Consider the following 26,782-nt stretch of genomic DNA (forward strand, 5'->3'; position numbering starts at 1 on the left):
TATTCTTGTTATTGTAAAATATCCACTGGTATCTGTACTGAACCAGTATCATCCATTTTAGCAATGCTAAATAAACCTGGCTTGAAAGTAAATAATTCATCAAATATTTGTAGGTTAAAGTACTAAAGAGAAAAACTAAAAATAATAAGAGAACTATCACATGATAGTTGGCTGTAGACAAAAATAACTCTAGGTGCCAGTAAACATACTTGTGGATTAAAATATAATGTTTATGACATTTATTCTAAAATATAGGTACAGAATTAGATAACATTGTTTCCCATCACTTACTAAGTTTATGCTAGAATTACTTAAAAAACTATAAACATATTCTATGTAATTCGTAATGTTTACAGTTAAGTATTTAAATATACCTGGAGCAGAAGTTTGCAAATTTCATATTTTCCTTTTGCTGCTGCTTCATGTAAAGGTGTAAATTTCCATAAATCAGCTACATTAACTACTGCTCCATGTTTAACAAGAAGTTCTGCAACTTCATAATGTCCATAAGAACATGCATTGTGCAAAGGTACAAGGCCTCTGAAAAGTAATGAATGAACAATAATGCCACAGAAGAACATGTTTTAATTTAAATAATTGCATATAACTGATGAAAGATAATTCTTGAACTACATAAGGAAGTATACCGACTATACTTTGTAGAACCTAACTCTATTTAAGGCAGAAATAAGTTCTTTTTTGGTGAGTCAGGGGAGAACATTTAAAAAATGTTTTAAATGCAGAGACTATAACATTCATCCATATATGCAACGCCAAGAATTGTATATTTTTAATAAAAAATAACTTTAAGATAAACTGGAAGAATTCAAAAATCGTCCCTGAAAACTGAAAAATTTACCACATTAAAAGTCAGTATCACACTAATGTTGTAATGTCCTTGGCCATCATAAAATTCCTAGGCATTATGCCAGTGAAGTCTTTATATGAATGCTAACCATATAAAATCTTGATTGAAATTAAGCAGCTCTATCTAATATGTAGGCCAATGTTAGGAAACAAGCTTCCTTGAAAAATAAAACAGATTTCCAGGTTTTCCTAAAAAGGTCAAGTAAAAGTAAGGAAGAGAGTCCATAACACTCATTGGCATTTACCCTTTATCTTTAGCATGCACATCAGCTCCATGCTGTAGCAGATATTCCACCACGGACACTCTGTTATACCCAGCTGCAAAATGAAGTGGTGTAGACTGACGCCCTTCAATGTCTCTGCAGTTGACACTCTGAACAGTACACAGTTTCTGAAGGCCAAAACACAACATACGTGATACTACATCTACATATTCTCATTTCTTGTTTCAAGTCATTTAGTAGGAATTTTCAAAGTGTCTGACTTATTTTCTTGTCTCATTAAATCAGTCTTCTCAGAAACTATTTAGTATTCTTTTTTTTTTTGAGATGGAGTCTTGCTCATCACACAGGCTGGAGTGCAGTGGCGTGATCTCAGCTCACTGCAAGCTCCGCCTCCCTGTTTCACACCATTCTCCTGTCTCCGCCTCCCAAGTAGCTGGGACCACAGGCACCCGCCACTACGCCCAGCTAGTTTTTTTTTTTGTATTTTTAGCAGAGATGGGGTTTCACCGTGTTAGGCAGGATGGTCTCGATCTCCTGACCTCGTGATCTACCCGCCTCGGCCTCCCAAAGTGTTGGGATTACAGGCGTGAGCCACCGCGCCTGGCCCTATTCTTATTTCATCTTGTCATTTACCGGGAATCCCTCTGGTCCTCTCATCTATGCCTTTTATTATTATTATTATTATTATTATTATTGTTATTATTATTATTGAGACAGAGTCTCGCTCTCTTGCCCAGGCTGGGGTGCAGTGGCACAATCTCAGTTCACTGCAACCTCTGCCTCTCGGGTTCAGGCAATTCTTCTGCCTTAGCCTCCCGAGTAGCAGGGACTACAGGCACATGCCACTGCACTTGGGTAATTTTTATATTTTTAGTAGAGATGGGGTTTCACCATGTTGGCCAGACTGGTCTTGAACTCCTGGCCTCAAGGGATCCTCCTACCTTGGCCTTCCAAATGCTAGGATTACAGGTGTGAGCCACTGTGCCCAGCCTCATGTATGCCTTTATAGTCTACTTTTCTAAAGCTCAAAGGTAAATTTTATCATTACCTTTACTATATTTATATACACACACACACACGCACACACGTAAACTAAGTGCCAATCATCAGCAAGTGTAACTTGCATTTTGTGGCAAATATACACAGGTACATGAGATTACAGTAGCACCAGCATTACCAAGGGGCTTATTAAGAATTCAGAATCTCGGATCTCTATCTACTAAGTCAGAATTTGCCCTTTAACAAGATCCCTAGGTAATATGTAAACACATTAAAATTTCAAAAGTATTCCTTTAGAGCAGTGGTTCTCAAACTTTAATGTGCATTGGGTCCAACCCTCAAATTTTCAGTGTAACTGATGTGGGCCTAAAAATCTCCACTTCTAACAAGTTCCTGGGTGATGCTGATGCTGGTGGTTCAGGAACTATACCACACTATATGGAATGAAATAACTAGTAGAATGCTGATGATTAGGCCGAACACAGTGGCTCATGCCTGTAATCACAGCACTTTGGGAGGCTGAGCCGGGCAGATCACTTGAGGTCCAGAGTTCAAGACCAGCCTGGCCAACATGGCAAAACCCTGTCTCTACTACTTGGGAGGGTGAGGCAGGAGAACTGTTTGAACCTGGGAGGCAGAGGTTGCAGTGAGTCGAGATCCTGCCACTGTACTCCAGCCTGGGTGACCAACCCAGACTCCATCTCCAAAAAAGAAAAAAGAGAGAGAAAAAAAAAGAATGCTGATGTTTATATACAGTTATACAGTCCTGGGGACTGGGTAGAATTAAGAAAGCAGTCAATTTTCTGTGTTCTTTGGTTCAGATGAGGAAGTGTAGTTATGAAAAGTATGAAAGTTTGGGGAAGAAAAGCAACATAGATAATAAATCAGACTGCTTAAAGAGTCAAAAGAACATATTCATATTAGTACAGGCGCGGTGGCTCACGCCTGTAATCCCAACACTTTGGAAGGCCAAGGCGGGTGGATCACCTGAGGTCAGGAGTTCAAGAGCAGCCTGGCCAACATGGTAAAACCCTGTCTCTACTAAAAACACAAAAAATTATCTGGGCGTGGTGGCGGGCGCCTATAATGCCAGCTACTCGGGAGGCTGAAGCAAGAGAATAGCTTGAACCCGGGAGATGGAGGTTGCTGTGAGCTGAGATCATGCAATTGCACTCTAGCCTGGGCAACAAGAGTGAAACTCCATCTCGAACAAACAAACAAACAAAAAGAATATATCCATATTAGTAAAAACTCTTTCCCCTTTTTACTATCCTACGCCCAAAGCAGGGATAACCTAAGCTGAATAAAACAAAGGAGCCTGCTATCAGTGGGTTTACCTCAAGGGGTTTAATCACTGTCCTGGCAAAGCTCTTCTGTGCTTCCCAAATAAGAGCTGGCGAGATATACAGATTCAGGGCCCCATTCAAGAGATGGTATTTCAGTGGGTCTCAAGTCAGGTCCCTAGAAATGACTATTTTTAACATGTTTACCAGGTGCTGCTTGGTTTTGTAGTTATCACAGGCCATTCTACTCTATACCTGTCGGTTTAATTTTGCCCACTCTGAGACAAGTTTTCTAATAGCAGGTGTTGAATAAAGTATCTGGCCTGGTGGATATCAGTAAACAAACACAACTGAGCACAATAGTTAAGTGTCCATTAGGTAATATGCAGATGTTCTTGTGTCTCAGTGATTCGTATAGAGCCATCTGTCTAGAAGTAGGTAAGAAGAACGGCTCATGGAGATAAATGTCCATCAAGTGATTTTAAAAGCAGAGGGGAGGGAAGAATGCCTGATGCTTAGCACAGGTTTTCCTGAATCCAATGGCATTATTGTGTTCTCTAAGTCCATTTCCTGCCCCCCAACTTCATCTCCTCTTTATCCCCTCCTCTGTACTCCCTCTATCTTTATAGAAACAAAGTTTAGTCTTTAAACTGTTTACTAAATATAGTTTTATGTTCTTTAATATATATAAGAGAATCAGCATTTACAATTCTGTATCTCTCCCTGCCCACACACACCAAAAAAAAAAAAATTCAGTTAATTGTTTTCAACTTAATTTTCATGTCTCTTGGAAAAAAAAAAATCAGTTCACAACCTTTTAACTCAAGTGATTTGTATTTCCACAAGTCAGTAGTAATAGAAACAAGATCCTCCTTTCAATATCCTATTAGCCTCCTACTTAAGGGAATGAGAATAATGAGGATCAAAATAAAAACATGTCAAATAATAAAACTGCATGATAGTTGCAGTTTTCTGTGAGAAATGAATTAAAAAAAACCTGAAGTTATCTGAGATGTCTACACAGATAAAACAACAGAAAAGGATCACATGGATTTTAAAATCAATTTGTAGAAAGCTCTTCATTTAAAAGGGCAGTGAATAAATTCCCTCAGAGGTCTAGCTCAGAAGAGAACAACACTTATATTTCCTTCTCAGAAAATCTAAAATTATTGACTTTGTGAGTGGGTCTGTTTAAGATTTAGAACACCCTACAGAAATATAATGAAATTGGCAGGGCATGGTGACTCATGCCTATAATCCCAACACTTTGGGAGGCTGAGGCGGGAGGACTGCTTTGCCCAGGAGTTTGAGACCAGCCTGGGTAACATAGTGAGACTTTGTCTCTGTAAGAAAAAAACAAGAAAAAATTAGCTTGGCATGGCGGCATCCACTTGTAGTACCAGTTACTTGGGAGGCTGAGTCAGTAGGATCACTTGAGCCCAGAAGTGTGGGTTGCGGTGAGCCAAGATAGCATCACTGTGCTCCAGCCTGGGCAATAGACCCTGTCTCCCCACCCCAGCCCCCCAAAAGAAATATAATGAAATTATTTCAAATAGCTACTTCTGCCATGAATTAAATCAACCAATTCAGCTTTCTGTAAAATTTACTACCTCTTAGTATCCTCTCAAACAGGACCAACACTGTTCTGAAAAAGTCTCTAAAGGTGAAGGGGAAGAAATACGAGGCTTGTCTCCCCTACTAGTTTTGGAGAGTAACACCACTGCATTACTGAAAAATTATTTAATTCATGAAGATTGGTTAGTTAAATGTTAATATATATTAAATTCTAAAACAGTCTCTCTCTCTCAAAATGTTAGGCCTTTGAGTTATATACAATTTCTGCAGGTAACAGAAATATTTGATATAGATAGTAAGATATTACATACTTACCTCTTTTCCTTTCTTTCTTTCTTTTTCTTGAGACAGTCTCACTCTGTCGCCCAGGCTGGAGTGCAATGCTATGATCTCAGCTCACTGCAACCTCCGCCTCCCGGGTTCAAACAATTCTCCTGCCTCAGCCTCCCAAGTAGTTGGGATTACAGGCACCCCTACCACTCCTGGCTAATTTTTTTCCCCCCCTATTTTCAGTAGAGCTGATGTTTCGCCATGTTGGCCAGGCTCCTCTCAAACTCCTAACCTCAGGTGATCCACCCACCTCAGCCTCCCAAAGTGCTGGGATTACAGACAGGCGTGAGCCACTGCACCCAGTTTTACATACATATTTCTACAGTAAGAGTCAAAACAGTAAGGAAGGGTTACTCTGGGGAAGACTCTTGTCTGAGAAACAGGTAAGAGCTGAAGCTGTAAGCTCTGGGAAACAGAAGTGGCAACACTGAATATATTACTACACTAAGCCCTGGATCCCTAGAGTTAAAGGGGGCAAAGAAATGAAGAAATCAGAAGAAATCTATAGACAGAAGTGAACACTGTTTCTCCCCCTTCTTGTTTTATGTGTCATATGTAAACAATAATATAAAATAATTTGATATACTTTATTCTGTTAAAGGGACAAATGAATAGGTTCTTCACACAAAACCCATTTGGTATCACCTGAATTTATTTATATTTGTGAATGCAGTATTCACTGGGATGTGTGTGAAAGTGAAGTCTTTTTTCTTGCATTACTTAAGGCTCCTCATTTGTAGAGAATAATTAGATTATATTATTGACCTTTTAAAGCAAGGCAGATACAAATAAACCAGAGTCTTCATTATAACAGTACAGATTAAATAACAAATGTTGAAATAAAAACCCAAAGTTAACAGAAACATAACATTGTATCTTACTTTTACAGTTTCGACATCTCCAGCCTTTGCAGCTTCCAGCAATTGTCTGTCTGCCTCTGAATTACCTAATGAGATACCCTCTAAAAAAGAGAGAGAGAGAAAGAGTGACTAACCTCTATTTGGAAGATGGAACCAAGCTTTATGGAAGACATCTCATCAGAAAGCAAAGTTCTTTTACAATTTGGTAGATTATGTACGAAATCTCCATGGTAGTAAGGGGTTGAGGGGTGGGGAGGGAAAAATAAGATTCTCTTAAAACTCTTTGAAATATAATACATATAAGCAAAATATGTAAATGTGTATAATGATTATAAAATGTGATTTAAGCAATATAAAGGAACATAAAGTAGATGACTAAAGATGGCCTGCTCTATAAGCAAGCCATTGGAATGGTGCAAAAGTATTAAATTAAGAGAGCAACCAGAAATCTAACTGTGGTTCTGTCATTAATTAGCTGTCTGAACTGGAGGAAGTCACTGGAACTTCCTGGGCCTCAGATTTTTCTTTTGTTCTAAAGACATAAGGTAGACTGGGAGAAATGTAACATCATTTCCAGGTCTGAAATTCTATGTTTACAGCTCATTTAAAGTGTCAGAAAACGAAAACATCTACCTTGCACCTTAGAACAAAATAAACTCCAGATGGATTAAAGATGTAAGTATGAAAAATTAAACCTTAAAAATGCTAGAAGAAAACGGGGGAATATCTTCATAACATGGAATAAAAAAGCTTCTTAGAGCAGTACATCAAAAGCAGCATCAAAAAAAGAAAATTGGTATATGGAAAAATATGTCAGGCAATAACAACATTAAACAAGAACAAAATGGAAAAAAAACCAAACTGTAACATGCACCTTTAAAGAGAATATATTTGAGGCTACAGTGAGCCAAGATAATGCCATTGCACTGTAGCCTGGGCAACAAGAGTGAAACTCTGTCTCAAAAAAAAAAAAAATTTTTATATATATATAAAAAAATATATATATATAATATATAAAATATATAAAAAATACACATATATATGGTGTTCTCATGAAAGGAGTACTTTGAAAGGCTTCACCAAATGAGGCAAAGACATGAACAAGAAATTCACACATACAAAAAAGATAAATGGTTGGCTGGGCATGGTGGCTCATGCCTGTAATCCCAGCACTTTGGGAGGCCAAGGCGGACAGATTACTTGAGGTCAGGAGTTGGAGACCAGACTGGGCAATATGGTAAAACCCCGTAACTACTAAAAATACAAAAGTTAGGCGCATGCCTGTAATCCCAGCTACTCAGGATGGTGAGGCATGAGAATCGCTTGAACCTGGGAGCCAGAGGTTGCAGTGAGCCAAGATCGCAACACTGCACTCCAGCCTAGGTGACACAGTGAGAATCCATCTCAAAAACAGATAAATACAATAAAATAAAAATTAAAAAAAAAAAAAAAGAAAGAAAGTCCAGGCATGGTGGCTCATGCCTGTAATCCTAACACTTTGGGAGGCCGAGGCGGGCGGATTACAAGGTCAGGAGTTTCAGACCAGCCTGGCCAACATAGTGAAACTCCATCTCTATTAAAAATACAAAAAATTAGCCGGGTGCAGTGGTGTGTGCCTGTAATCCCAGTTACTTGGGAGGCTGAGGCAGGAGAACCATGTGAACCCAGGAGGCGGAGGTTGCAGTGAGCTGAGATGGCACCATTGCACTCCAGCCCGGGCGACAGTGCGAGACTCTGTCTGAAAAAAAAAAAAAAAAAAAGAAAAAAGAAAAAAAGAGAAATGGGCAACAAACACTTTAAAATTACGTTCAAACTTACTCATAATCAGAAATGCAAATTAAAATATCTTTTTTTTCCCATCTGCTAGTAGGCAGAGAGGAAATGGAGAGCTACACTGATGAAACTTTTGGAGTTAGCATTAAAATCTATTACTTCTGTAATTCACACATGCATATTCACTCAAGGAAAGTATTAAGAATTGTAATATCTAGTGCTGACAGAAAACAAGTGCTTTCATATACTCCAACTGTAAAATGCTAAATACCAGCTTTTTATTAATAGAAGATAATTTGACAATTACATGCTACCCTTTAACCTGGAAATTCCACTTCAATAATTTATTGTAAGAAACTAGTTGGAAAGGAAGTAAAAAACTATATGTAATGGTACTTAGTATAAAACTGACAAGACTGTACATTCTATCACTAGCCAACTGCATAGGACCAGTGTTATTATCCCCAAAACTGACAACGAAATGAATGTGTGATATATGGGGGAAGTAATGGGAATCTTGAAAGCAGTCTTGTAAGTTCACAGTTTTGGCAGATTCCAGGAGGTTGTATCAATCTGCTTTCATCTGTTCAAGCAGTGTTTCTCAAAACTTGGTTCCCAGAACAAAGGCATAAAAATCATCAAGGATTTACTGTTAAAGACAGAAAGGCTTGATCTATTACATTTTTCTCATCTAAACTTTCAGATGTCAAAGCTACTACATTACATTCTAATAAAGGTAGAGATGTACACAAAAAAACTTTAAAATTTATGGGACCAGATCTCTGGGTTGAAACGTTTCATCTATGCCAAGGGTGCAGATATTTGATCTAAATATTTTAAGATGTAATGAATATGAGTGTACTCAGTTGTTAAATGTTTTAATAAGCCAGAGTTGGCTACCTTTACACAAACTCTACCTGCCTTGAATATGTAGGATCTAAAAATTCCTTTCTTTAAAAGTAAATAGCAACCATTTTATCTTACTCTTAAAACTTTCTCGATAAAAACTTCAAAGCCATCTATTTAACTTAAGAAAATGTGCAGAAAATGCTACTGGAACAAAAACCGTAATTATCACTTAACGACACTTAGGGACTGAAGATATTCAGCTGATTAAAAGTATAATAACCTAAGAAGAAATAACCAAGAATTCTCAAAATTTTTTTCTTATTACCAACTCCTACCTATAACATCTGATATGTGAAAAATTTTTAAAGGTTAATTTTAAAAAATTCATTTAATGGAAACATATACTACCTTGGAGGAGTTGCTGTACATTTTCATTTCCCATCTGTAAAGCAGTAAAGCCCTGCAGGGATATAATGTTAGGATCACACCCATAGCTCAGAAGTAGGCGGCAGGTTTGTAGATGACCACAATAAGCAGCTCTGTGTAGAGAAGTCTGACCAAGATTATCCAAAGCATTAACCTTAACAATGCAGAAAAAATTGAAGTTAGCCTGCAATGCAAAATTTAAAACCATGCAATCATGTATTTAACACTTTTTACTACTATTAAGTCTCAATTCTTTTATGAGGCCTGTTATCCAATGCCAAAGCAAGTATTTTTGCTCAAATTTAGAGAATAAATTTACCAATTCATGAAGGCTACCATCAGAAGGAAGACCCAATTTTGGGTTAAATGTGAGATGCTGAATAGTAGTTGTGCTTACCATTAAAGCATTCACAGATTCACAGATATTTAGAGCTAGACATTACCTAAGAAAGTTGAACCCATGTATTTTTACGGATCTCTAAAGTGTAGAAATGTAAAGATTAACCCTAAGATAGACAACAGTAACAAAGCCAGAGATAAATTAGCATTAAAATGCTTATTTCTATTGGTTTAATCTTCTCCCTTCTTTATTATGTAAAATATATAGATACACATACTATGGAATAGTCACACAGTGGAATCACTCAGCAATAAAAAGGAACCAACTATTGATACATGGATGAATCTCCAAAACATTATACAATGTGGTAAAAGCCTTACACAAAAGCATACATTTTGCATCATTCCATGTGTGTCAAGGCCTAGAACAGGCACTTTTATGTCAGAAAAAATAAAATGGTTATCTGTCAAAGTGGAGATTGCCTGGGACTGTGCATTACTTCTGCCATGAGATAATGTTCTGTATCTCTACAGGAGTTTTGGTTATACAGGTGTATGTACCAGTCAAAATTCGGCAAATATCCATTTAAGATCTCTGCATTTCACTGCATTCAAATTTTACATATAAAGAAAAACTGTAAACAAAGATTAAACTCTAGTTGATGTGCATGTGGAAGTATTTAGGAGGAATAGTCTGCAAATTACTTTGAAATGTGTGAAAAAATAAGATATTGGTGGATGGAGGGAAAAATGAAAAGATATGTAATAAAACACTACAGTAAAATGTTAGTAATAGAATCTAAGTGGTAGACGGGTATTCTCTGCAAAATTCTTTTTACTAGGTTGTATCTTTGAAATTTTTCACAATAAAAAAAATCACCTGTAAGACTCCACCAACCTTATCCCTACCTCCCTGCCATGGAAATAATTATTCAACATAACTAAGAAACTAAGTTCCTCAGTAATCAATCCTGTGGACAACAGTGTGTTTTGAGACACTGACCAATTCATACTCATGGAATCAGATAATATGTGAATGGGAATATAATCAAGATCTCAATGAACCTAAAGCCTGAGTATGAATAGCTAGTCTCCATGCCTACTGGGCCTGAAAAATTGATTTAAAATGCTCAGAACAATCAAACTATTTATTCACATACCCTAACTCGCTGAAATGTGAAAAATACCCACTTAAAAAAAAGCTTTATTTGGGTACCACTTTATGTTAGGATTAGGGCGACCACTTGTTCTGGTTTGCCTAGGACTTTCCTGGTTTTAGCACTGAAAGTCCTGTGTTCCCAAAAAACCTCAAGTCCTGGAAAAAACTGGATGGATGGTCACCCTAGTCAAGATTGTTTCATTGAGTGTCACAACCCTAATTCAATATGCATCCAGATATTCTTCAAGTAATGTACCACAAGTACGAAAAAAGCAATCAACAAACAGTTATAGAACAGAGAGACAAGATATGCCAAGCAGTCAAGCAGAAATAAACTTTATTTTATTCAATAATTTACAATAGGAAAAATCAAGATTATACATTATCAAGAATTCCCCCAAATCAAAGCGAAATTAAGACACAGAGAGGCAACACAAAAAGAAATTGAAGAACTCTAAGTGGTTCCTTGAATGAATGGAAACTCAAGAAAGGACAGGTAAGAATAAACTATTCTGCAAATTTCATTTATGGAAGGGCCTCAGAGGCCATCCAAGGAGAAGAGCATCTATTCCTTTCTCCCTTCATCTACAGCACAACTATTCTTTCTTTGTCATAGAGTATACTGAATTTCAACTAAAGATTTTGTTTGAAGGAGGCAAGGATCTGTGGCTAAAAACTGTAAAAACTGCTGTATTAGGTGACTACTGTCATCTCTTCCAATCTGAGATAATATGTATATTTTTTACTGAGTAGTACTTTTAAAAGTTCCTGGGTAAGAGGTGATTTTTAGCCTTGATGAAAGCATATTTGGTAAATAAAATGCTTTGTGCACGAATGCCAACTAAAGAACAGTAACTTATCAACGTGGGGAGCTATTATGTTTTTTGTAAAAATTATTTAAATAATATATTTCCTTCTGTTCAAGTCCTTTGACTTAGTTACAGAAATAACAGAGGGTAAAAACAAAAACAAAAACAAAAGCAAAAAAACGGTGATGGGGTAAATAACAGAAGTTATCATGACAACCAAGAATTAGAAGATATGGGTGAGAAAAGACAATTAGAAAAGATGATAGGTCAGAAAAGTCCTTAAGGATAACTATGACCTGTGGGCTGTGGTTAAAAGGAATGGAGGAGGGAGGACATACAGGAATAATGTGTATCTGAATAAACCCATAGATGTTCTAGCAAAAATCAGATATAGAAAAGGTTACCTGTAGGACAATTCTTAAGCATAGTAATCTATGCTTAAGGGAAAAAAAGTAATACTCATGAGAAAGTAAATCGTTTAGGAAGTCAGGCATTTCACCTGCTAAATAAAAAATAACTCATTGGATTACCAAAGATTACCAAAAAAGAAGTATACCTTTGCTTCATGTTTCACCACTACTTCAACAACATCATTATGAGCTTTCTCAGATGCCACGTGCAGAGGAGTCAAGAATCTTAAAGAGAAAAAGTCAGCCAGACAGTGAATATATTTTCCAAAAGAGTAAAATCTCAATAACATTAAATTATTAAATGTATACTTACTCTTTCGTCTTTTCATTGATGTTTGCTCCTTTTCTTAGCAACAGTTCACATATTTGCTTTCTTTTGGGATATGGAGATGCAGCAGCACAATGCTAAATAATTTAAATTGCAGCATTAATCAAGGACTATACATAATTGATTTTAAGAACATTCGTGTTTCCCATCAAGAACTATTAAGTAGTTATTTAATCTTTTTGTTTTACTTTTGACGCAACTTTGCTTTTGACTTTTGATTGAACAGAATTGCAACAATTACCAAATTCTGACAGGGCCTGAAAATCCTACCTATCAGATAATATCTATTATTAAATATTCCAATCAAACTTTACAGTTGTCCTGTATCTTTGAAAAAGCTATCATTGGTGTGATGAAAACCTTAATGTGACCAATATCCTTTTCAAAACTGTTTCCAAGTGGCACTGCGTTGATGCAATATTTTAAATGTTAAGAAAACACCCCAAAGGTTGAGGTTTCTTTACATGAAGAAATAACAGAATAAAGCCGGGCGTGGTGGCTCATGTCTGTAATCCCAGCACTTTGGGAGGCCGAGGCAGGTGGGTCACCTGAGGTCAGCAGTTCAAGACCAGCCTGGCCAACATGGTGAAACCCCCTCTCTACTAAAAATACAAAAATTAGCCGGTTGTGGTGGCACGCGTCTGTAATCCCCGCTACTTGGGAGGCTGAGACAGGAGAATCACTTGAACCCAGGAGGTGGAGGTTGCAGTGAGCTGAGATCATTCCACTGCACTCCAGCCTGGGTGAGAGAGCAAGTGACTCCATCTCAAAAAGAAAAAAGAAAAAGAAAAAAAGAAATAACAGAACATTCATCAGTTCTGGATTCTGTTTGGTAATAGCACTGACGGAACAGCTGATAAGTTGAACAGTATTTATATCTCTCTCAACTAGTTGCTTCGGCAGAATAAGGAGCATGTATTACCTCTTTGCAAAATCAGTGGTGGAAAATGATATAATCTGGAGTTTGAGGCTGCAGCATCTCTATGTATGATGTATCCAGGAGGAAAGGAGACAGGAAGTAGAGATTTGCCAGTTATAAGCCTAAGCCTAATATCTGCATAACAGGTGTTCAATAATGTCTGAATGATACATGACTAAATCAATGTATATACGTTAAGTTAAAACTGAAACCTGAAAACCTACAGAATAAAAATTCTGGGTAATTTTTCAGCTAAGTTGCTCTACACATCTAAAAGCACAATACACATGAAATTTGTTATTTGATTTTAACCTGTTGTTAATCATAAAGTTTATCGGATCCTCATGACTTTGCTGCAGATCCATTCTTTGATGTTATTGTCACCAAAATCATTCCTTTATCCTAAATAAAACCAATTCTAATTGGAGAACATAGTTCCTTTGGTAGGTTAAGGGTAATCATCCCAGGACATCTGTCATGAGAGCACAGAAACCGGACATGGTTTTTTAAATAATTTTTTTTTTTAAAATCACGTCCACCTCAAATTACACCCTGCTCCTCTGCACCATCATGGAGCAGGGCCTGTAAATCTCTGAGAGCCTGTAAGAAACTGCTACTGCACCATAACCACTCACCAACACAACTCCTAGTGTGTTTTAAGGTTAATTACAAAATCGAATTGCTTAATAGTAGTACATTTAGGGGAAAACAACATGTAGTATGAGCTTTTCCGATCAGAATTTTCCATGTTAGTCTTTCCAAGTTTCTTTGTACAGTTTTAATGCTGTTGTGGTTTTAATTTTGTACCAGCACTTCTTATTAGTCTACAGTTTATTTTTATTTTATTTTATTATTTTTTTTAATTTAGATGTTTCTTACACGTAGTAAAAAAGGTCCAAAATGCTTTACAGGTAGGTTTCTACATAAACTTCATAGTTTACATTATGGCATAAGGAAGAAAACTTATCATAAAAGATATTAGGTAAGTAAGGCTTACCATCAGTTAAATCTGCTTCTACACACATTAATTTACTTATTGTCTCTTACCTGAAGCACATTCTGCAACTCACACAACAGGATTTACTTTCTTCCTTTTACATTTCTACCTTTAAGTTTCTTTTTTTCTACATTCAATTTTAAGGTAGCCCCTGATTTTACCATTCTCTCTCTTACCTCATATCACGTATCACCATTAGCTCCCATTCTTTTCTGTTTTTCCTTAGGCTTCTCTACTCACATCCACTTTGTCATAGCTCCACAGTTATTATTACCTCTATCAGGGAAGTAACCTCTAAAATACTTTATGCACATTCTAGATTTAATTTTGAAGAAGGAAGCGACTACACCAAGTGTTTTTATCTGGATGGTGGTATTTATTTTATTTTTCATTATGTTCATTGGGTTCCAAAATTTCTAACTTAAGCATTCATTTTTATAACCTCTAAAAAGGCAAACGATATGTATCATTTATGATAATAAAAGCATTACATATAATACATGCCAGAATCTGAACAGATTTTTTTTTTTCTGGGGATTCTCGAACTGATAATAGGTTGGCCTTCTGCAGGGTGAGGTTGTCTGTTTTTTGGCACTGTTTAAATTTTTAAAAAATATTTGTATAGGCAGTAATTTTTTAAAACTACAGACTCAAAAAAATGCTAGCTCTAAAAGTAGGATATTATTATTAGTTTAGCATGTTCTTGGTTATTATATTTTAAAAACTTAAATCTGACACATTACCAATGCTGTTTCATGTGTTTGAGGATGCTTGAAATTCACCATTTCCAGAGAGAGATGTTTTTTGATTCGAGTAACATCAGCTTCTCGTGCAGCTTGCAGCAACGAGTGGCCTTTAAATTCATCTAGACGAAGAAAAAGCATTTATATCTATAACGAGATCAAATTGAAAAAGCTTACCTAAAAGTACCTAATATTTTCCTTGAAATTATTTTCAAAATAATCTTCCAATATAGCCAGATTGAGGCTCTAAAGATATTCTCCAAATTTAACCCCTGAAAACAGACAGGGGTACTCCAGTTCCCCTCAGTTATGGTGCAACTGAATAGACATATGGCCTCAAGAATATACACAGGTTTAGCCCATGGCAGACTCATAGTCTGTTCTAATTCATAATTCATTTTGGGATATCTGGAATACTACAATATATTCCTGGACCAGAGACGTTTTCGAATTTTTCAAGCACAGAATTTTTCTCAGTAAAGAAACAGTGATCTCTACACTGATATCATGGCTATAACAGACAGTTTTGCTCATACCATCAGGGAACTGGGAACTAGACAAGTTGGATATTTGCAAAAGCCACCTATGATGATGAAAAAATAAGAGGTTTTCCTTAAGATTCTCTTTTACTCATCAGACTTGTGGAACTACCAATTATTCATTATTATTCCAGGATAATACAAATCCATTATAAGTTGCTTATTTATATGCACTAATACCATATTCAAACTAGGTGGTTATTTCTCACTACATTTACTTCAGCTATAGACAGAAAACCAAAGAACTGGGGCCAGGTGCCAACAAATATTAGATGTTAAGATCTGGAGACTGTTTACAAGATGGCAATCTTATGAAGCTTTAACTTCACAAATTCATAAGCTTCATAGATTAAACAGAAAAGTCATACCAAAGATGAAAATCAAACGCTTTCATTTCAAAGGCATACCACCTAATAAGTCTAATACAGTACATATAAAAAGTATATAAGTTGACTTGAAAAAATTAATACAAACATATTTTATTTTCATAGCATCTTAAGTAGAAACTTCCAAATTATTAAATATGCTAAACAACATGGATACCCATGGCTAAGAAAAATATTCTATTATTTAAACATTTCTAAAAACAAACAGGAAAGAAAAAATGTTCAGTTTATTGATATAATATCCTACCTGAACATTCATAATTTTATACTCACATGCTAATCTTTCTTTTAACTGTGGTGTGGGAGCCAGGTCTATAGCACTTTTATTGTGACAATTGAGCAGCGTTGGGTCTGCACCATAACTTAAGAGAAGAGAACATACTTCAACCCTGTTCTTAGAAGCTGCCTCATGAAGAGGAGTGAACTGCCACAAGTCCATTGCATTTACACATGCACCATGCTGGAGAGCAAAAAGCATATATTTAATGTTCAATTTTTAAAAGAACTCAGAATTATTAGTACTGTGTGATTTAACATACAGCTAAAACAGGCTATGTTCCCAAAGTTCACTTTTTAAGCCAATTATTTCAGAATGAATACACATTTTTCCCAATGGAAAAAAACAGTAGCTAATTGTTAGCCCTACCCATGAGGGTCTACTTAACTTTTCTCCTTTTAAGAACAGTTAAGAATGAAGCTTTAGATTTAACCTGCATCTTTTCCAAGAACGAATTCTCCTTTTGAGGGATAGCTGACATACAGTGAAACACACAACTTTGATGAATTCTGACAAATGTATATATCTGTGATACCATCACCCAAATCAAGATATAAGACCCTTTCATTACCCCAGAATGTTTCCTCATGCTCCTTTTATAGACAATTCCTGCCCCCATTCTGGCCACATATTAAATATATCTGTTCTTCAATTTCATAAAAATGGAAGAATATACATTTCTAATGTATGTACTTCTTTGTCTAGATTCTTTCATACATATGTTTCTGAGATTCATTCATGTTGTTGCATAAGTAGTTCATTTTCATTGTTGAGGAGTATTTCACAGTATAGATATACCACAATTTGTTTATTTATCATCCTGTTAATGGACTTTTGGACTGTTTCTAGTTGGCCGGTTGAGTATCTCTAATCTGAAAACCTGAAATGCAAAATACTCCAAAATCCAAAACTTCTGAATACCGACATGACGCCACAAGTGGAAAATTCCACACCTAACCTCATACACACAAACTTAATTCATGCACAAAATTATTAAAAATTTATACAAAATTATCTTCAGGCTATGTGTATAAGGTGTATATGAAACATAAGTCAATTTCATGTGTAGACTTGGGTTCCATCCTCAAGATAATCTCATTATGTAGTATATATGCAATATTCTAAAATCCAAACAAATCTGAAATCTAAAACACTTCTAATCCCAAGCATTTCAGACAATGGATAGTCAACCTGTGTTACAAATCAGCTATTATAAACATTTCTTTATGAACATATACTGTCATGGTAGATATATGTTTAACTTTATTAGAAATTGTCAAAGAGTTTTCTAATGTGGCTATAGCATTTTATACAGCCACCAGCAACATGTGAGTTCCACTGCTACATTGCAACATTTGAGTTCCAATTGCTACATATCCTTGCTAACACTTTGTATTGTTAGGCTTTTTAATTTTAGCCATTTCCAAGTACTGGAGTTGGCTAAGTATGGAACACTGAAGTCATACTAGTTTAACCAATCAAACACAATACAGCATTCAACTAAGGTGAACCAGCTTCTTACACTTTGAATATTTTCAACAATGGGGAGCTAATTTGCAGCCAACATGGCTTTTTATAGTTACTAGAGAACTTCTGTTGTTAGAAAGTTTTCTTCTACACTAAGTTAAAATATGCACTTTTAACTTTCATCTATTTGCCTCTGGAGCAAAAGACATCATAAAGGACACTCATCTTTTACATCACATGGTTTCCACTTATTCTCGTGGTGGCCCTCAACTAAATATACTTCAGCTTAAAAAATTCATTAAAAAATAATTGAGGCCAGGGGCAGTGGCTTATGCCTGTAATTCCAGCACTTTGGGAGGTCGAGGTGGGTGGATCGCTTAAGCTTAGGAGTTCAAGACCCAACTGGGCAATATGGTGAACCCCTATCTCTACAAAAAATAAATTAACCATGTGTGGTGGTACCACGCCTGCAATTTCAGCTACTCGGGAGGCTGAGGTGGGAGGATCACCTGAGCCCGGAAAGATCGTGGCTGCAATGAGCCATGATTGCGGCACTGCACTCCAGCCTGGGTGGCAGAGTGAGACCCTCTCCCTCTGGCCAGAAACAACAACAACAACAAACAAAACCGAGAGCCTAAAATCATAGATTCCAGTGTGGTTTGGGTGTGCAGAGTACAGTGCATCCGTGATTATATTTGCTTGCAATACTATTCTACTATTGGCACAAAATTATGACAGCTTTTTAAGTTGCCATATTACAATTTATACTTTGAGTTAATGGGTCATTTAAACACTCTGTATTATTGTTTAAATTAAGAAGTAAACATCAAAGTATTTTCTCCTCTCCCATCTTGTTCTTTATGCGACTTATTTCGTGAACTTAAGTGTCCTTGCTGAGCCCCATTATATTTAATCTCACTGGTTTCAACCAAAGCTTAGAGCCTGGTGAGATGGTTTTGATCCTTGATTCTATCAACTTGAATATTAGTTATCCTTCCCAGCTTCATGTTAATCTGCAAACTGGATAAGCATCCCTTTTAATTTTTTATCAAGTCAACCATAAAAGTGTGCATCACAATAAAGATAAAGATAGAAGCTTCAGGCCCCACTGGAGGTTCCAACATTGCCTTCCAAGCAAAGAAATATCAGTCAACACACTGCACAGTGGTTTAATTAATTATGACTCTATCTGACATAATTTTTTCCTTCACTCTAGCCAGATCTGTCTGCTTGCTTCCTAGTATTCAGAGCCTATGAGGAAGAATGCTAAGAGAATTCCCTGTTAGTCTTGTGCCTGTCAGTGCAAGACCTTCATTATTTGAATGCTTTGCCCAGGGATTATGTCTTAGTGCCTTCCATGGCTAGCAAATGCTCTGGTCATGGAAAGCAGTCACTGGGTGTTTGCTGTTAAATGCCAGCTTCTGCTAGCCAAACTATTTAGGCAAGTGTTGCCAATAGACTCAGCACTGCTCAGAATCTGCATTCTCAATCCCTATCTACTTGCTTTCTTCTGACTTTGCTTAACTGTACTACCCTGGCAACTATTACACCCTCACGTTAGCTAACTCCCTCTGTAGGTATGACCTCTAGTCAGCCTTTCGTTCTTCTTTAGTAAAACACTAGGTCTTAGGAAAATACCACTCAGTTGTCTTTAAGTCCCAGTGCAATCTGTTTGATGTTTCATTCTTATCTATAACAACTTTCTAATGTTCTGCTGGAGTCAAGATTCAGTTTTACAAGAAGCAAAAGCATTACTCTCACAAATGTATAACACTACAGCCACATTATAAGTTTAATAAGGTTTATATGCTACTCAGAGTATCTAATTATTATTATAAAGTTGTTTCTATGGGAAAATGTATTTCATAAGACGCAGGCCCAAAAGGAACCACAGAGGCATTGGAAACAAGTGTCCTCTTCTCTTCTCATGACAGCTGCCGAGAGTAGGGAAAAGTACTGAAGGGGTAGAATGGGTGCAGGGTAACAGAAGTTAAAGGGTATGGGTAACATCCTGGGATCCACTTCCAAGGATAATATATATCTTCTACTCTCATCTAAAAGGGGTCAAAAGAGGAAGTTTCGGGCTGGGCTTGGTGGCTTATGCCTGTAATCCCAGCACTTTGGGAGGCTGAGGCGGGCAGATCACCTGAGGTCAAGAGTTCAAGAACAGCCTGGCCAACATGGTGAAACTCTGTATCTACTAAAAATAGAAAATTAGCTAGGCATGGTGGCACATACCTGTAATCCCAGGTACTTGGGAGGCTGAGGCAGGAGAATCGCTTGAACCCAGGAGGCAGAGGTTGCAGCAAGCTGATTGTGCCACTGCGCTCCAGGCTGGGAGACAAAGCAAGACTCCGTCTCAAAAAAAAAAAAAAAAGTTTCTTGCTAGTCTTGGGAACCTGTTTGTTAAACAGCTGTTGAGCACACTGGAAGAAGTGAACCTTACCAAATGAGCCTGCTCCAACTCAAAGTACAATTGGCAAATCTTGCTATTACATCTGGTGGTTTTAACAAAATATGATTCACTAAAAACTGCTTTTTAGAGTTTTGAAACTTCACCTTTAGCTATAAATTATGGAATCACTTTATCTGCTATTCTATATTATTATTATTTTTTGAGACAAGGTCTCACTCTTGCCCATGCTGGAGTGCAGAGGTGCGATCTGGGCTCACTGTAACCTCCATCTCCACGGTTCAAACGATTCTCCTGCCACAGCCTCTTGAGTAGATGGGATTTCAGATGATGCGTCACAAGATGATGTGTAGCAAGATGACAGTGCTACTTTATATTTAAAAACATATGGTATCCAGGCTGGGTATGGTGGCTCATGGCTGTAATCCCAGCACTTTGGGAGGCCGAGGCAGGTGAATCACTTGAGGTCAGGAGTTCAAGACCAGCCTGGCCAACATGGTGAAACCCCATCTCTAACAAAATTTAGCTGGGCGTGATGGTGCATGTCTGAAATCCCATCTACTCAGGAGGCTGTGGCAGGAGAATCGTCTGAACCCTGGAGGTGGAGGTTGCAGAGAGCCAAGATCGCACCACTGCACTCCGGCCTGGGCAAGAGTGAGACTTTGTCTCAGGAAAAAAAAAAAAAAAATCATATGGTATCTCAAAAATCTCAAAGCAGTCAAATGCTGAGCTATCAGTCACCTATATTTTATAATGCTTATAAACACTTCTACTTCTTTAAGCACTAAGAACACAGAAAATAAAAAGAAACCCAGATATACTAATGTATTTCAAGTTATTTTACGTAACTGCAGAAATTAGAGAGTACAAGAACACTAACCTTGACCAAAAGTTCAGTTACTTCATAATGACCATAAGAACAGGCATTGTGCAATGGTACCAGATCACTACAATGAGAAGGGGGAAAAAAATCCTGTTTTAGTATATATTTCTTAGGCCTAGGGAAATTTATAAATTAAAATGTATTTAATTACTTAAATAGCAAGTGGATTATGTGATGTTCTAATAAAAATGTTCAAAATTTAGTAACATCCATTTGAACCCTAAGTCCTAAGAATTTGAACTCCCAAGCCTCTTTCAAATCTGTCTTCCTTTATACTTCACCGCTACTGCCACTGCTTTAGTTTGGACCTGTTATTTCTCCCTTGCACTACTGAAATAGCCCCCACTCCACTTTATCCTCCAAGCTGAGACAGATTTTTCTAAAAGGTAAGTCTGATGTAGTTACACCTTAACACTGTGCTTTCAAGAGATGGTTCCAACTTATTAACGTGGCACACACAATTATCTGGCTCCCTCTCTAGGCTTACCCTTCAATAATGGTATGCTAAACTTATAGTTCCCTGTATGTCTCTACACATACTGTTCCCTGGGTATAGATTTCCCTCCCTCCTTTGTTCTGGATCATTTCTACATGTCTTTTCCAGACTTAGCTCAAATCCTAGCTCATTTTTAAAACTTTTTTGAGATCCTTAATAAGCTGAAAGCCGATTCTTCCATGATGGGAGTGGAGGAAGAACTTTCTCTATGGGAAGATACAGTGAAACTTTAAAATCTTGACTTCTATCTTTAAGCTTTTCCTTCTCCTTTGGGATTACTCACTAATATGTTGCCACAGTCACCATCATGCCAGCCTCTGGTAAGGGATGGTCACCTGTGATTTAGCCTTTAGTTCTACGAGTCCTCTCTTGAAAGGTTCATGGCTTTCCTTACAATTTTTGAATATTGATTCTTCACTTGCCTGAGCACCAATTTTGTTCCTAACTACCTACTAGATGCTTCCACTATGTTCCTGTATCATCCCATTAAACTAAGCGTTCTAGGCCGGGCGTGGTGGCTCACACCTGTAATCTGAGCACTTCGGGAGGCTGAGCCAGGTGGATCACCTGACGTCAGGAGTTCGAGCCTGGCCAACATGGTGAAACCTCGTCTCTACTAAAAATACGAAAATTAGCTAGGTGTAATGGCAGGTGCCTGTAATCCCAACTACTCAGGAGGCTGAGGCAGGAGAATCACTTGAACCTGGGAGGCAGAGGTTGCAATGAGCCGAGATCTTGCCACTGCACTCCAGCCTGGGCGACAGAGCGAGACTCCGTCTCAAATAAAATAAAATAATATAAAATAAAATAAAAATAAAATAAAAAATGCAACAAGCAAACAAAAAATAAACTAAGACTTCTAGAAGTCAATTCAACAGTTTCCCCCCAAACAATTTTGCCTTGTGTATCTCATATGTGTATCATTGGATCCAACTCATTCGGAACTTGAAGTGTAGTTTTCCTTTTATTCCTCGCTCATCATATCCATTCGACAAATCTTATCCATTCTTTTTTTTTTCTTTTTTGAGATGGAGTCTTGCTCTGTCACCCAGGCTGGAGTGCAGTGGCGTGATCTCGGCTCACTGCAAGCTCCGCCTCCCAGGTTCGTGCCATTCTCCTGCCTCAGCCTCCTGAGTAGCTGGGACTACAGGCGCCTGCCACCACACCCCGCTAATTTTTTGTATTTTTAGTAGAGACGGGATTTCACCGTGTTAGCCAGGATGGTCTCGATCTCCTGACCTCGTGATCCGCCCGCCTCAGCCTCCCAAAGTGCTGGGATTACAGGCGTGAGCCACCGTGCCCAGCCCAAACCTTATCCATTCTTACGTAGAAATAACTCTTGCATCTATTCCTTCATTTTCATTTATTCTGCCACCATTATTATGAATCCTGATTATACTTAAACCTCTAGAATGCTCACTTTCCTAATTGCTGCTTTTGCTTCTAGTCTTCTCTCCCAATTTAGCCAACACACTGCTTTCAAATGCACCTCTTAAAACTTCTTTTAGAATAATAATCTCCTTTGTTTCAGATCACAGAGTGAAGTTTGAATTACTTAGGCTAAATATCAAGTCCTCCAAAACCTGGTTCTTACCTATTTCTCTAATCCTAACCTTCATTTGTTTCTTGTGTGAATCATCTGCTCCAGCAAAGCTAGTCTAGTCACTGTTTTTAAAACGTGCTTTAATGTCTGCTTTAGCAGCCCCCAGTTATCCTAATTGTCTTGCAGATTAATGTTCCGCAAACTGCTTTCTTGAATTGAGACTTAACTTTACAGTCCAGGTCAAGTCACACCTCATTCTGAGGGATTTCCCAACCACTTCAGTCAACCATCACTGAGAGTTCCCTCTTGGGAACTCCTGCAGTGCTATCTCTCTCAATGATCCAACACTTGGTAGAGACCTCACAGTATTCTTAGGTATCTTTTCATGCCTTCTGAAGTGTAATGTACACCTTCTATGAGCTGTGGGCTTAAGGTTTTATAATTTCCTGTGCCCTCAGAGAACCTGTACATTGTAAAAGCTCGATACATATTAATGTTATTTAGTAAAAAATATGATTTTTATAAGGTTAAAAAGATTGTTTTAAGATGACAGTAACAAGTAAAAAGTCCTTGTTTTTGTTCAAATGCTTACCCTTTATCTTTAGCATGGACATCAGCTCCATGTTGCAATAACAACTGTACAATCTTTACTCTGTTATATCCTGCTGCCAAATGCAATGGAGTTGACTGAAATATTAATCAAATATATTAATGGAATTCAAATAATGGTTGAATAAAATGTGTAAGGGGGAAAAAACCCAAATATAAAACCAGAAAACCCAATTATGACTTCATTGTTTAAGTAGTTATCAATTTGGTTTTACAAAATCCAACATACATATTGAAGGTATAGTATACAAGTTTATAAATTCACTATTGCATATAGGAAGCAAATAACTGTTTATCATCAATAAAGTTTTACTAAGCTTAAGAATGTGAAATACTGAAAATACTGAAATACTTAAAACATCAGCGCTCTCTTCAAATATATTTCAATTTATCATAAGATAAACACATCTTTATCTTTATGTTACCAGGAGATAAGCACAAACTCAGTTGCAAAAGGAAGTACCTTTCTGCCATCACTTGCGTGGCAGTTGACATTTAATGGTGTGAGTAGAGCCATCATTTTTTCTTCATTGCCACTCCTAGAATACAAAAAAAGTATTAGCAATTTGCATTCTTCATCAGATCTTCCTCAAGATAAGTACTGTAACCATTACAAAAAATTCTTTTTAAAGTTTGCTTACTGTAAAAAAAAAAAAAAAGAAAAACGTTAATGGTGAAGTATTCCTGTTAAATATTTAAAACATTAGTACTTACCTGGCACTTTCCAAGAGTTCATCTTTCTTATATTCACCTGTGAATTAGGAAAAAAAAAAGTATAGAAATTAAAAAGAAAAATTAACGAGTTTTATGCAAAAAGATGCCCAATGAATTATAAAGTAGATAAATTTGGAAATAAATTTCCAATAAATGGAAACTAGTTCATTAACAGAATATTATGTAGTTTAAAAATATTTGCATGAAAAGCAAAAATATTTCATGAAAAATATTTGCATGAAATACCTTTGCTATGGGATTAAAAAAAAAGATTCTATTTTATATAATGAAAGGCAACCTCAACTATGTAAAAACAATATACTCAAGGAAAACCCAAAAGAAAATATACCAAAATATTAACAAAGTTTATCTCGGGTCATAGGTTATTGGTGACCTTTTCCTTTTTCCCTTCAAATTTCCTAAAATGAGTATGGTATTTTCATAACAGAGAAACAAAATGTATCTCCAACTTTGTTCCAAACCTAAAAAAGGCCAGGTGTATTGGCTCATGTCTGTAATCCCAGCACTTTGGGAGGCTGAGGTGGGTGGATCGCTTGAGCCCAAGAGTTAGAGACTAGCCTGGGAACATGGTGAAACCCTCTCTCTACAAAAAATACAAAAATTGGCTGGGTGTGATGATGCACGCCTGCAATCCCAGCTACTTGGGAGACTGAGGTTGGAGGATCACCTGAGCCTGGATAGGTTCAGGCTGCAGTGAGCTATGACTGTGCTACTGCACTCCAGCCTGGGCGACAGAGCGAGACCTTGATATACACACATGCACATACACACACACCCCCCAAAAACAAACCCCTAAACAAAACAAACAAAACTCAATATACCAACTTTATAGAAATTACAAAAGAATCTATAACATCACTGATTATAACATAATCATTAACATCTTTATGAACCTAGATTTTTCAACACTAATATCATGCTTATTTAATGCTACTTTAAATATATACAAATATAAAAAAGGATTAACTATGAACTCTATTTCTTCTTTATTAAAGCCTTTACTTTTACAAATGAATGCAAACAAAACTATAAAATCAACAAAATTTAAATTAATATAATGATTTGCTGAATGACATCCAAACTGCTGCCCACAATGTGAATTGTGTATTGACTGCCAAGGCAACGCTTCTTTTGAAGCCCAAGATTTAAAAAACAAAAATAAAAGCATGGAATAACATGGATTACTAAAGGAGAAAATGAACACTGATTGATAGTCACAATAACAGTGCACACTTCTAGAAGTCTTTTCAAGAAGAAGTCTAAATTTTCTCAGCAATGGTAGAAGAAAAAACACAAAATCCAGGCACAAAGCTCACAGCAAAGCCCCTTAGGCTCTTGACTTTAGATTAGGTATGATTCTAGTCATCACAAGGTAGATAAGAATATGGTAAATAATATGGCTGAGTTGCTAAGAGGAAAGCACACTGACAAGGGAGATAATACGTGAAGTGGATACAACTCAGGAAAGCTTGTCAATCTAAACTATAGCTTATGCATAGCAATAGGTTTCAAGGACATAAATATGTTACAGCAGAGTACAACTAGCATTCTTCATGGTACCGAAATGAGTGTGCCTAGAATCCTCTTCTGAATGGCTAGTGCTTTTTGAAAGGATTCCATCAAAAATTATTAAAATACATTAAAAAAAACAGTACAGCTTGAATATCCCTTATCTGAAATGCTTAAAACCAGAAGTGTTTTGAAGTTTGGATTAGAAATACTCAACCTGTATATAAAGGGGCATGCATAAGTTATCTGAAAAACTCAGGGGTATTTAAGAAATAACCTGAATATACTACAGCAACATACAATTATCTATTACCCTCACTCCCAATAAGGTAACAATGATATGTAAACATCAATTAGAAAAGAAAAAGAAAGCTTTATTTTTCTTAGAGGAGAATCAAATGTCAGCTATCTAGATGTAGAAAAGGAAAGCTACTGAACTGATACTATTTTAAAAATCTAGCTGAGGTCATAAATCACAGGAGGCAAATTTCCTACCTGGCAAGCTTGTTCTTTACAGGCTTCCTGGAATAACCAGAGTATACGGACTTACCAGTAAGCACTGCTTTGGCAGATGGATCTGCTAAATCCAATGCTGTCCTTCCATCTGTATTTCGGATGGTTGGCTCAGCTCCATGCTGTAAGAGCACTGCAAAATAGCAACACTATTTTGAAGTTCAATGGTAATTTTAACAACTTGATTTTAGTAAATCATTTTCTCAAGAATTCTGATCCAGCAAAGTCTCAAAGTTGTTTAAAGACCTTTCGTATCTTGTCAGAATGGGAATGTTACATTTTAAATATAAAAATAATACATAAAGTATTCTATTATTTAATGCATTAAAGACACATTAAATAAGTTCCCCCTCAGTTCAATGTAGATTTTCCTTTGCTATTTATACAGCTGGTGACAAGTGACTAAGGATAGGTAAGAATGTATAAGGGGAAAAAAAAGGCAAGTGTGCTTGAAAGCTTCTTTTCTCACTCCAAAAGAACACTGCTTATGCTAGAGAGACTGTTCATCACGACAGAAATAAA

General features: G+C 36.8%; 1 protein-coding gene across 1 annotated transcript in view; it reads right to left on the reverse strand.

Annotated features, from left to right (window-relative positions):
- TNKS2 (tankyrase 2) overlaps positions 1 to 26,782 on the reverse strand; it is a 66,709-nt gene that overhangs the window by 23,636 nt on the left and 16,291 nt on the right. The window contains exons 3-15 of the mRNA XM_023226267.1: positions 26,298 to 26,393; positions 24,218 to 24,254; positions 23,967 to 24,042; positions 23,487 to 23,581; positions 20,853 to 20,919; positions 16,089 to 16,275; positions 14,891 to 15,012; positions 12,217 to 12,308; positions 12,050 to 12,128; positions 9,169 to 9,340; positions 6,160 to 6,239; positions 1,113 to 1,258; positions 375 to 540 (exon numbers count right to left, since the gene is read on the reverse strand). Coding sequence (XP_023082035.1) covers positions 375 to 540; positions 1,113 to 1,258; positions 6,160 to 6,239; positions 9,169 to 9,340; positions 12,050 to 12,128; positions 12,217 to 12,308; positions 14,891 to 15,012; positions 16,089 to 16,275; positions 20,853 to 20,919; positions 23,487 to 23,581; positions 23,967 to 24,042; positions 24,218 to 24,254; positions 26,298 to 26,393 — 1,415 coding nt within the window. The remainder of the gene's footprint in view (positions 1 to 374; positions 541 to 1,112; positions 1,259 to 6,159; positions 6,240 to 9,168; positions 9,341 to 12,049; positions 12,129 to 12,216; positions 12,309 to 14,890; positions 15,013 to 16,088; positions 16,276 to 20,852; positions 20,920 to 23,486; positions 23,582 to 23,966; positions 24,043 to 24,217; positions 24,255 to 26,297; positions 26,394 to 26,782) is intronic.

The sequence above is a fragment of the Piliocolobus tephrosceles genome, chromosome 9, assembly GCF_002776525.5.
Source record: "Piliocolobus tephrosceles isolate RC106 chromosome 9, ASM277652v3, whole genome shotgun sequence".
NCBI lineage: Eukaryota > Metazoa > Chordata > Mammalia > Primates > Cercopithecidae > Piliocolobus > Piliocolobus tephrosceles.